Here is a 13,174-nt window from a genome sequence, read left to right as displayed (position 1 = left end):
TTTTCCTCTCTCCTATTCAGCTTTAATAAAACACAAATTAAAAATATTAATTGTAGGCCGGGTGTGGTGGCTCACACCTGTAATCCCAGCACTTTCGGAGCACAAGGCAGGTGGATCACCTGAGGTCAGGAGTTCGAGACCAGCCTGGCCAACATGGTGAAACACTGTCTCTACTAAAAATACAAAAATTAGCTGGATATAGTGGTGCACACCTGTAATCCCAGCTACTCAGGTGGCTGAGGCAGGAGAATGGCTTGAGCCCAGGAGGCGGAGGTTACATTCTAGCCTGGGCAACAGAGCAACACTTTGTCTCAAAAAAAAAAAAAAAACATATATACATACAATAAATAAAATATTAATATCAAATACAAACATCATATTATAGGGCTACCTCAGTGGTTAGTTGTTCTCTCATTTTAATTTTAAATAAGATGATCTACCTTCATCTTCAAACTAAAATAAGGCTTAAACATATGCCTCTTCATTTATCAGTTCTAAAACAGTTCTTCAGATAATCTTTAAAAGACACAATATTAAGAAGATTAAAGAGATGTTTAATAAAATTTATCCCTAACTTTGGGAATTTTAAACCTCTCATTTTAAATACTGACAATACCTCACTATCTATGCCCTGAGATTGTGTCTCTCCAACATCCTATCTTATCTTTTCAGGGTGCATTTCAAAAACTGTAATAATTTTCCCTAACCAAGCTTAAAACCAGGCACCTCGAAAGTTGATAAGCAACCTCCCCCTACCCTACTTTATTCCTTCTTGGCTGTTTCCCCTTGACAGCTGTCACATATTCATCGGGTTAAAATATAATTATCAAATTAATTCCATGGATTATTTCTCCATCTGTGTTTCTTGTGTCTTAGGCTGGGACAGCCCTTGGGTCTATGAGAGATTCAGATCTGATCTCTATTTCTATCATGGCCTGCAGTAGACTTTGGTGATTTAAGTTAGGATAGAATATTGCCAGTCAGAATTTTATAAATTTTTACGTATAACAAGCCAGACTGATGATTTTCATAAGACATGCTTCAGTGCCCAACCGTATGACTGCAAAGCACAGGACAGATTTCAGAGAAACTCCTTTAGCTTTCTAAATGATGTGACTTCATTTCTTTCTCAGAACACACAGAAAATAATCTTCCATTTTGTTTGTTTTAGTTGCTTTCCAGCAACTCTACAGTTTAATTAATTTCTCACATAGCTTTAAAATGTGACAAAGTCTAATCACTCCCAATTGTCTGTGCTGCCTCAGGGGGTGCAGCAGGGATTAAAGGAAAATAGTAACAGGTGATGTCCCCCTCTACCGCTCTCTCTCACCTCAGCCACCCCCCATGTATATCCTGTTGATTTAGAGTAATAAGGATTTTCTCCCACTGTGTGTTCCCTTCTTCTTCTTCTTCTTCTTTTTTTTGGAAGGGGAGGAGGTCCTCAGCAGGAAGAAATGTTTTATGGCTAATTCTACTAGGTAAAAAAGATACAATCACTCTCTCTCCTCTGAGGGCAAACGAAAAGGTGTTATCTAAATAACCACTTATTACTTTCATCATTAGAGATAAGAAGATGAAAGATAAGATAATGATAATAATTTCCCCCTTTTCAAGTTACATTTATATTTCCTTTGGATTAATCTGTAAATTCAATCATTTTGTTTTAAAAAAGGAAGGATGCTAATATCAGGTAGCAATCAGCATCCTAAAGTTCTTAATTGGTTACAATTGGAATAAATTCAACTTAATATTTCATATTTGTCATAGAAATAAAAGTAAAATACTATAATTTTGTCCCAAAACCTGCAGCATCTGTATAAATGAAGAAGATGTGGTTTAATAGAATCCTACATGAAGATGAGTTAGGTTTCCTTGATTGTAATTAACAATGTGATATGTACATCTAAGAGGCTAATGTGACCTTATGCTACCAGTAATGGCAGTAGAGTGCCCAGAAGAAATGATGTGATAGTTCAACAGCTTTGTGCTTTTAAGGACTTCTGCCTCATTCTGGAGACATGTTCATTCCAACTGATCATAATGTTGAGATGACTTTTTTTTCTACTTTTGTTTTAGGTTCAGAAGGTACATGTGCTGGTTTGTTACATGGATAAATTGCGTGTTGTTGAGGTTTGGTGTATTAATGATTCCGTCACCAAGGTAGGTGAGCATAGTACCCAATAGGTAGCATTCCAGCCCACACACCCATCTCACCTTCTCCCACTCAAGCAGTCTCCAGTGTCTCTTGTTCCCATTAAGAGGACTTTAAATAAAATAATAATCAAATATTTCTTAAAAATTTAAAATATGAACATAATATTTATGAGATGGGATGGGATACAAGGAATATTATAGTTTATTTACTTGAAGGACAATTTAATGAGAGGTGATATGTTTATTCTTGCTATCACACATTCCTCATGCTGATACGTTAATTAAGTCAATTCACGTTTGTTGAGTGTCTACCCTATTCCTGGCCACATGATGGGATTGAGAGCTAGAAACAGATCCCAGTTTTGGCTCTTTTCATTTCCTGTTATATGACCCTGGGAAAGTATTTTACTTTTTTGTATTTCATGTTTCTGAGCTGCAGTATTCTCAACTGTAATATGGGCATGATAATACCTATTTCAAAGGGTGGTGCCAAGTATTAAATTAGGTAATGTATGGAATGTAACAGAGTCCAGCTCATAACAAGCTCCAGCTATGTATTTCTGAGTATTGTTCGTTTCGTATTAGTATTCAATGTATTTAGCAGATCCCTAGTGGAATGAACTAGGACCAAAGGGTAAAAATTGCTGACATATTTCTTTTTTTTAATGGAGATTTTTTTTCTTTATTGAGAGATGTAATACTTGGGTACATGAAATAAAACCAATTTCTTGGGGGACAAATCAAAACCTACAAAAGAAAAAAAGTTCACACTGGGCCACAGCAGAACCCCGAGAACATATTCGTATAATTGAAAAATTCTAGGCGCTTCATATGCGACCTTTTGATACGAAATGACCTATTAAATTTGCAATTTGTAGTTCTTGGTGTTGAGGTCCATAGGACAAGCTAGGAAGTCTACAAACCTTGAGCTGAACTCCATGAGGGGTTATTTGGCTTTTGAATCGGTTTTTCCTTGTCTAAGAGGTAGCAGCAGCAACAGCGCCCACCTTCTGGGCAGCTTCTTTCTTGGTATGATGAGCCTGTAGAACTGCTACAGCTTCATCCACCTTGGAGTGGAGAGACTCGGGGAACTCTAACATGTGCAGCAGCTCAGAGTCGTGGATCTCCAGCAGCATTCCCGTGATCTTCCCAGCCAGGTTTGAATGCATTGTTTGGATGAGTGGGAACAAGCGTTCACCCAGCATCTGCTTCTGTTCCTGCGGGTGTGCTGCGGCCAGCTTGGAGGCAGTCAGTGGCTCCTGTCAGGCTGGGGTGCCTGCAGACGCTGTATCGCAAGATGAGGGCTGCGAACGCTGTAGGCGTATTTGTAGCGGGCAACAGCCCCAGCCTAGGGAGCAGCAGTGGCAACATCCGCGCGCTGCGCTAAGTTCTGCACAGCTGTGGGAACGCCTCCAGACTGGCAGCTGCTGACATATTTCTATTCAAATAAGCAGTAACTTTGTGTTTCCCCCATTTTAAATGGTTTTTAAGATATTTTAGTTTACAGATGCCTTGGAAATTCTGATAAAAGCTATGAGTCCCTCTCCATATATGTTCATGCATAAATAAACACAATCATATGCACACAATTTTGTTAAATGTTTCTGGAGATAGATTGGCTCATTAACATTCTTCCCTTAGTTTTTGTCTTCAATAGGTAAAAATTAAAGCAAATTGATAAAATTAGAAATTTTACAAGGAAGGGTGAGGAATGCTCTTCTGTTGAAAAAAAGATAGTATTCAAGAATCATCTATGTCAGGAATGCTAATATTGTGCTTTCTGTCCCTCTAGGTGACAATGTGATAAGGATAATAGAGAAGAGATTGAAAATGTTATCTCAAGTTCAATTAGAAATTAGAGTTCATCAAGAAATATTCTAAAGACTTAGTAAATATTCCCTAGCTACAGCATGGCACATATGTAGAAAGTTAATTATTATTTATTTGCTGACATTTAGCATTTCATTTCCAAGCATTACTTTGGGATCAATTTCAGGGTTTGGGTTTTGTCAACAGAACAAGTAAGTTCTGTTACACTAATTTTCCAAATCTTTATAAACCCATGGTCACTTTTGCTAAGCATAAAAATATTAAGCTCTCATTTAATGTCATTTGAAATTGCAACTAAATATTTGAATAGATTGACAATTTTGAAAACTTTTTCCAATTAATTGGTTCCTGAGGATTCCAATATGCCTAGCTCCATGCTCATTCCCCTCATACATTGCCCTCGTTAACTCCAGAGCTTGCATGTACTTACCTAATGTTTTTATATCTCTGACCCAGAGGGAAGCAAAAATAAATAAAGAATTAGAGTAATTGTTCAAATTATTCTAACCAAACTTTTTCTTTGGTTATTGTGGCACTTAACATCTTCACCCAGTAGATCTCCTCCTCATTTCTGATAACCTAACCTGGCCCCTGACCCCAGGGGTGACATGTGATCCAAGTTGAGAGATTCATAATTCTATAAACTGGCTTCAACGTATTGGTCCAGGGGTAGGCATAATAATACAAGAAGGGACAATAAGAATCACTCCTCTGGCTTTTTAACTAGAACATGTGTATGTGTTAGAGTTGGAGCTATTATGTACATGTGCATGTTTAGAGGATGGTGAATATCTCTTCTGTGGATATAGAGTTGCAGGAATACAGGCCGAGAATATATTTACCTGTCACACAGACAGAAAGAATAAGCCTGCATACAGAGAAAAGCAGAGATGAGAGACAGCAGACTATCCTGAGAGTGCCAAGTTTCAATATGCCAGAGATGCCCTGAGGCTTACAATTCTTCCTTCAATTCTGTGAAGTACGCTAATATCTTGTATATATACGTGTGTGTGTGTGTGTGTGTGTATGTGTTTGTGTGTGTATTTGCTTAAGATGGATTGAATTGAGTCCCAACCATTTGCAATCGTAATGGTCAATACAATTGCTAAGAATCCCAGCTTATTATAATACAGTTATGTGTCACTTAGCAATGGAAATATGTTCTGAGAAATGTGTTATTAGGCAACTTCGTCACTGTATGAACATCATAGAGTGTACTTACACATACCTTGATAATATAGCCTACTACACATCTAGGCTATACGTATAGCCTATTGCTCCTAGGCTACAAAATTGTACAGAATGTTACTGTATTGAACACTGTAGGCAATTATAACACAATGATATTTGTGTATCTAAACATATCTAAACATAGAAAAGGTACAGTAAAAATACGGCATGAAAAATTTTAAAAAACGATATTCCTATATAGACTAGTTCCATTATAATCTTATGGGACCACCATCATATATGCAATCCGTCATTAACCAAAATGTCATCATGTGGTGCATGACTGTGTGTGTGTCAGTGTGAGGATGACTGCATCTATTATGCTTTTCTTGATTAGTGATATATTTGGACTTCTTTTTTCCCATATTAATTTTTTAAAAAGTATTCTTTAGCTAATATGTTATATAAAAAGCCTGTGAGATAATAGAACTTTAGAGAAATATGTGATTACACTGTTTTCCTAATATAAATATACAACTTGACATATATTTTTCTTAAAATAGTATTCAAATGATTAGTATCATATAATCATGTTTTCAATTTAATTTTCATTTGCTAGAACCGCAAGCAAATTAACAACACCAAGCTTAATATTGGCTTTTTAATTTTAACATAAAAGTTATGTAAACAAAATTTATAAGGAAAATTCTGTGAAGAGGAAAATGGGAAAAACTGCTTTAAATAGATTTTCTTATAATTAACTTGAAAAGTAAAATATAATAATGAAAGTTTAACTTGGTGATAGTGAATATAATTATGCTTTATATTTAGTTATTCTTTAAAATAGGAAATGATTACATTCATCTCAACTTAGGGTAATGTGCAAACGTAATTTTAATATAGTGCCTTTCACATAGAAGTCAAGAAGCTTGATATGATGATAATGACAATCATATTTTTAATTTGAATCTATGAGACATAAGTTATCTCAATTAAAGCAAATTGGAAATGAAGAAATATAATCAATAGAAACAGATATAATAGTAACTTAATGTCATCTTTTTTTTTTTTTCAATATATAGTAGCCATTTTGCATCTCAACGTAGCAGCTCTTCCTCTCTGACATAAAATCTCAAGTTTCCTTCAGGAAAATATCCTCCATCCCTGCTCAGACCACAAGCTTCAGGAGGGTCTTTGTCACAGGCTAAATCTCTGCATTTGAGATTTAGCCTGGCCAAGCAAAGCCCGGAACTTCCTTAGACACCGGGATTGGTTGAATGATGAGTATTTGGCCAACTACATTGAAGCAGAATTCTGGGGCTTGTGAGGAGCCACTAGGACGAAATGCTCTCTGTTTTGCTAGACTTGAAGCTATGATCATGTATGTAAGCCTGGAACAATTGACAAACATTTTGAAACTATAAGAAGTCTTAGAATGTAACCTGTATAGAGGAAATTGATACTGAGCAATGGAAATAGACTCAGTCCTAAAGACTTAAGTTGAGATCCTTGAATCAAGTGGCATGTCAAGTCATTTCTGGGGAAGAAATTTCTTTTACTTATCTAACTTGGGTGCATTTTTGTCAAAAATGGAAGAGTGTGTACTTATAAACTACACCTGGAGTTGATTTTTTAATGTTTTATATATGTTTATCTAATTCGTATTACTAGTTAAATGAAGCATAATCCTATATAATTTTACTGTCAATGTTCCACACTGTGAACTAAGTTGAGACTTCAGTAAATTCTCAAAGATAATCAGTATGGATGCACAGTCATCTAGTGCATGCTCAGCACTTTACTGATAATTTTTTTAAGGATGAAAGCATGATGCTTGCTGTTAAGAAAGTTATAGTACATTTTGGAAGAAAATAAAGATATATTAAGCAACAGCTGCTCCCTATGTCTTATAATTAAGTGCTCAGATTGAGCACTTCCCCACTGGGTTGGTGCACCTTACCACAAAAATTACACATCTCATCCACTAGAGGGCTGAATAGCAAGCAACTCTTTGGTCAGAGTAGCATTGTAAATTTAGAATTTAGTGATTAGACAAAGGGCAAAACCTAGGGAGATTATTAGAAAGGGGAGGAAGATTATTTGCTAGCAGAGGATGAAAATACTTGAGCTTGATGTCTATGTTAATGGATGATAAGATAGGAGTTTTCAGGAGGAGCAGGGGACATTTGATGAGGCGCAAACGGCAAATAGTCCCAAAACATTTTGCACATAGCCATTCTACATTTTATAAAGAAGAAATTTTGTTTTCTGGTGTGTTTACGTAATTTTCCCTATTTCAAATACAAGTGTAGATTTTCTTTCTGAGCCTATGATAATTTTATTCAAAATTTAGAATGTGTGGAATTAGATGTATTAGAAGAATTAAATGTCAAGCTTCCGTCTTAAATCTTATTGCAAAAATCAATAACTGAAAATCATGGACCAAATCTTAGTAAGTAGGAGTTCATCAGGTCAAGAAATGGGGAAGAGCATTATAGGCTTATGAAATAGCATGAGGCAAAAAAAGGGCAGACTTATGAAAATAAGGAGACACATGTGTCTCTATTTTAGAAATTATCAAAGGAATTATTAAGAAATAGGTCTGGAAAGCTAAGCAGTGATACCTAATGAGGAATTCTTCATACCATGCTCTTGATATTGATCTTTTTACTTTACAAAACAAAAAAACTCATTGAATATTTGGAAGGGTGGTGGTAATTTGATAAGAATCTAGGTAGAAAATGAAGGTTAAATAGTCATGAGGAAAATCTGAGTGAAAGATTAGATATGGCATATTTATGGGATCTAAAGAACTAGGGGATTAGATATAAAAAAAAATAGACTGAAGACCTATGTGAATTAGAACAGGGACTACAGGTGGAGTGTGGTAATGTACATGGAGATGGTAGAGCCCTGTTGATTGATTTGTGACATTTGTATTGTTTTTGTTTTCTAGCTTTATGAAAAATAATTGTAACCAATGCTACTTTCTCTTAGTGTACAAGTCAAAGTCCTTTATCTGATCAGTAAGTTTCTAAAATTGGTCCCTAATTCCCTCTAAGATCTCATCTGCTGCTTTCTCCCTTTCTATCTTTGAACACTGCTGAACACCTTGCCCTTTCTTGAACATGCCAAATATACTCCTAACTTAGAGCTTTTGCACTTACTGTTTTCTTTGCTCAGGATGTTCCTTCTTCAGAAATCTTCATGGCTTGTTTCTTCACCTCCTTTATCTTTATATGCAAATATCACCTAATTTACATTTTCCATTCTATCTAAAATTGCAACCTCTTTATCCCCCTTCCCTGCACTGTTACTTTCTTAGCACTTATTATCTAACATATTTAATGATTTAGTTTTTTGTTTATTGTTTTCTCCACTAGAAAATTATGTGTTCTAAACGTTTTACTATTTTGTTTACTGCTGTAAACTTAGCATTTAGAACATCTCTACAATTATAAGTACTCAAATATATTTGTCAAACGCATAAAGTAATATGTTTTATAGTTTATGTAGCTGTTTATGTGCTTTTAATATTTTTATTCATTTGACATATATACCACCCTACCACTACCACTTGTGAATTTGGCCAAATTGGTGTGCAGAAAACCTCTGAACACAAGATGCAACTCCCCCATGCCTAGCAGGCCCTGTCCCTAAAAACACATGCACAAACATACAAACACACTTTCTTTCTCCCTTTCTGCCTAGGAGAAAATATATGAGAAAAATATTTTCTATTTTGACTTAATAGCCTTGTGGCTGAAAGCTATATTACATAATGTTTTTTACCTAATTTTATCTATTAGGTGAAATTCATTCATGTATATTAAGCTAATATATGTAGCTTATTATGTCAAGTTCCACACCATGACAGGCACCTAATATTTATCTGACCTTCTCTCTCTTTTTCTTTTTGTTTTTTGTTTTTCGGTTTTTTTTTTTTTTTTTGAGACAGAGTTTCACTCTTGTCATCCAGGCTGGAGGGCAATGGCACAATCTCAGCTCACTGCAACCTCCGCCTCCTGAGTTCAAGTGATTCTCCTGCCTCAATCTCCCGAGTGGCTGGGATTACAGGCACCCACAACCACATCTGGCTAATTTTTATATTTTTAGTAGGGACAGGGTTTCACCATGTTGGTCATGCTGGTCTCGAACTCTGGACCTCAGGTGATCTGCCCGCCTTGGCCTCCCAAAGTGCTGGGATTACAGGCATGAGCCATCACACCCAGCCCATCTGACCTTCTCTTATTGTTACTAACTTGTTAGAAATAGATGAAAGGCCCTTGAGCTCAGGGAAGACAGAGTCTACTGAAGCTTCAGGGAAGAATCACCACTGGACTGTTTAGGAGTGGTCACATGGTCACCCAGCCAGTTCTGGCTAGTGAGATGGTAGTGGGAGGCTCCTCAAAATGGACTTCAGAAAAGGCCCCTTATTTAATGATTGAAGGGTCACGTTCAATTGGCACAGCCCTTTGCCCCTCTGCACTGCATCATTTGCACTTTCCCAATCATCCTACCTGGAATGATTAGTGGGAGTGATGGTGAAAGGTGCAGCAGTCATGAGGTGATAAACACAGTGAAAACCATTTGTCAGTACTACAACTGACAAAGCAGAAAGTCAGAAAGACTCTTGGTCTTTGATGGCATCACTCAGATTCGAAACAGCTCTTAGGCAGCCATTTCTGGATTTCTTGTTACATGAGGGGGATAAAACTTATTCGCATAGGCCACTGCAATTTGGTTTTGTATTTCTAAATGCATTCCTAATGACTGCAGTAGCAAGTTAGTGGTTCAAATATGTTGATTAGATAGTTTGTGTTAATTAAGAGTACTATAATACATAACTTACTTATTTGCAATACTACATTCCTTGTGAAATCCTTTATTTGATAGCAATGAGTTATATTAAAGTAAAAATGGAATATTAGGGAACTTCATATGTAATTTTAACTTACTGACATGGGTTAATGGCTTCATAAGGTAAAATTATATTTGAGAGGTAGGATCTTATAATAGATAATAATGGCTAATATATATTGCTTATTATAAGTGAAATAGTTTTAAGTGTTTCACATTTAATTTTCCATCCAATTTTTAAGATAATTCTATTAATTTGTATCAAATCAAATGTAAATCTGTTACTTAATATTTCTCAAGCTCTCTTTGTTGCATATATATCATTTTCCCACAAAAGTTTCTCTGATTTCCACATTGTAAAATGTTCTGTATCTATTAACAGAATGTTACATAATTAATATCACCCAAAATAGAACTGCATCAAGATAGTTTGGTTAATAGGTGAGACTGGCAGATTGATTATCAATGCTCCATTAATATGTACTTTAAATGGAAGCACATAAGTCTTCCCATTATGATGACCAACAATTTTCAGGTTGATAAATTTCAGAACTGTTTCCTTTTCTTATTATTCAAAAAAATGTAGTTTTAATAACTATCTTGAAATAAACTGTGTGGTAAAAGTTCAGGACAAAAATGAAAACATTGAATAATATACTTGAATTAAAAATAATGATTAGAAGATGAGATCCAATTTAGAAGCAATTTTTAAAAAAGGATGGGGTGAATCTAGTTTCTAGCCTAGCATCTAAAAACTTGGAAGTCACTTCTCTATTCTAACCACAAGTGAAAAACGGAACAAACCAAAAATCAGCAACTCTTCTTAGCTCCATAAGAGTGAAGATCGGGGACAAGCTGCTACCCTCCTGCTCAAATGGAGACACCAACAGGTAAATACAGATAATCCAATTTATGGAAGCAGAAACCATGAGTAATAACCTCTGCAGGAACCACTGTCAAAGGCGTGTAAACCAGAGCAACTCCATCTTAAATAGGAGCTGGGTAAAATAAGGTTGAAACCTACTGGGCTGCATTCCCAGACAGTTAAGGCATTCTAAGTCACAGAATAAGATAGAAGGTCAGCACAAAATACAGGTCATAATGACCTTGCTGATAAAACAGTCTTCAGTGGAGAAGCCGGCCAAAACCCACCAAAAGCAAAATGGCCATAAGAGTGACCTCTGGTCGTCCTCACTGCTGCACTCCCACCAGCTGCATGACGGTTTACAAATGCCGTGGCCATGTCAGGAAGTTACCCTATATGGTCTAAAAATGGGAGGCATAAGTAATCCATCCCTTGTTTAGCATATCATCAAGAAATAACCATAAACATGGGCAACCAGCAGCCCTCGGGGCCGCTCCGTCTACGAAATAGCCATTCATTTATTCCTTTACTTCTTAATAAACTTACTTTCACTTTGCACTGCAAACTCATCCTAAATTCTTTCTCGTGTAAGATCCAAAAACCCTTTCTTAACGTCTGGATCAGAACCCCTGTCCTGTAACACCACTGCCCAGGTAGCAAACCTGAATTGTACTTGAATTGCTAGAGGCTCAATGAGGATAAATCTGAGAGATAAGTACTCTAGGGGGACCCAGCCATCAGAGGCTACCACACACTTTTATAAGACTTGCCTCACGGAGCTCTGCCAGGTCTTCACAGTGAATATCAGAGAAACACCTCATGCTTCTGGCAGGGTGAGGGGGAAATGAACCATTTAGAAATACCTCAGAGCATTCAATTCTTAACAAGAAGAAACTAGTTAACCAAAGCCTAACCTTCTGGAGTTGTATCCAAGTCTAAGTGACCCTAGAGAAGGGAAATAACCAGCTCCATTCAGCTCTAGCCATCCTGTCCCACAGAAGGGGGGAAAGGAGATTGAGAAGCAGGTGAAGTTCACAGTGCAAACACACAGGCTCACTGAAGACTGAAACGTAAGTGGAAGACTATAGAATGCTCCCCTCCCCCACACCTTACCACCACATTACTAAAGGCCTATTTACATCCATTTATTTTACCCAGTTATTTATGTCTGGATATTAGGAAAAAATTATAAGACGTAATAAAAGATAAGAAACAAAACAAAAAACACATTTTAAAGAAACAGCAAGCATCAGAGCCAGACTCAGATAAGGCAAGGATGTTGGAATTATAGGACTACAAATTTAAACAACTATGATTAATATGTAATGGGCTTTAATGGATAAAGTAACAATCTGCAAGAATCGAGGGGGCAATGTAAGCAGGGTGATGAAAATTCTAAGAAAGAATCAAAAAGAAACGTAAGAGATCAAGAACACTGTAACAGGAATGAAGAATGCCTTTGGCAGGCTTCTTAGTAGGTTAGAAATGACTGAGAATAGAGTCTCTGAGCTTGAGGATATCTCAATAGAAACTTTAAAAACTAAAAAGCAAAGCCCCCCAAGAGAGACAGAGAGAGAGAGAGACAGAGACAGAGACTGAGAATACCCCAGAATATCAATGAACTGTGGGACAACTATAAGAGGTATAACATATGTGTAATGGGAATACCAGGAGAAGAGAGAAAGGAACAGAAGCAATATTTGAAACTAATATTTGAAAATAATCACTAAAAATTTCTCCTATTTGATGTCAGACACCAAACCACAGATGGAGGAATTTCAAAGGACACCAAGCAGGATAAACATCAGAAAAGCTACATCTAGACGTATAATTTTCAAAGTACAGAAAATTAAAGATTAAAAAAAATCCCGAAAGAGGCCAGAGGGGGAAAATACCTTACTTATTAGAAAAGCAAAGATAAGAATTGAATATAATGTCTCAGAAACCATATAACCAAGAAGACAACACAGTGAAATATTTAATGTGTTGAGAGAAAAAAACTGACTAATTTATGATTCTGTATCCTATGAAAATAACTTTCAAATGTTAAGGAGAAATATAGAGTTTCTCAGAAAAACAAAAATTGAGGGGAGTTGTTACCAGTAGAACTCCCTTGTAAGAAATGTTAAAATAAGTTCTTTAAAGAGAAGAAAAATTATATAGATCAGACATTTGGATCTACAGAAAGAAAGGAAGAACATCTGAGAAGAAATAGGTGAAGGTAAAAGTAAAAACTTTTACTTTTCTTATTCTTAATTTGCCTAAAAGATGACAGTTCGTTCAAAATAGTAGTGG

The 13,174-nt window shown here is 36.1% G+C and overlaps 1 protein-coding gene across 1 annotated transcript; it reads right to left on the bottom strand.

The window, feature by feature from the left end:
• Nucleotides 1–2,995: 2,995 nt before the first annotated feature.
• On the bottom strand, nt 2,996–11,700 carry LOC129010725 (polyadenylate-binding protein 4). Its single transcript, XM_054445226.2, is given in 3 exon segments — nt 2,996–3,418; nt 3,421–3,592; nt 11,650–11,700. Coding segments are annotated over 3 exon segments (510 nt in total). The 3' UTR covers nt 2,996–3,131.
• Between the last annotated feature and the right edge of the window lie 1,474 nt (nt 11,701–13,174).

The sequence above is a fragment of the Pongo pygmaeus genome, chromosome 10 (genome assembly GCF_028885625.2).
Source record: "Pongo pygmaeus isolate AG05252 chromosome 10, NHGRI_mPonPyg2-v2.0_pri, whole genome shotgun sequence".
NCBI lineage: Eukaryota > Metazoa > Chordata > Mammalia > Primates > Hominidae > Pongo > Pongo pygmaeus.
Note: the sequence above shows the minus strand (reverse complement) of the source record. Positions and strands in the feature narration are given on the sequence as shown.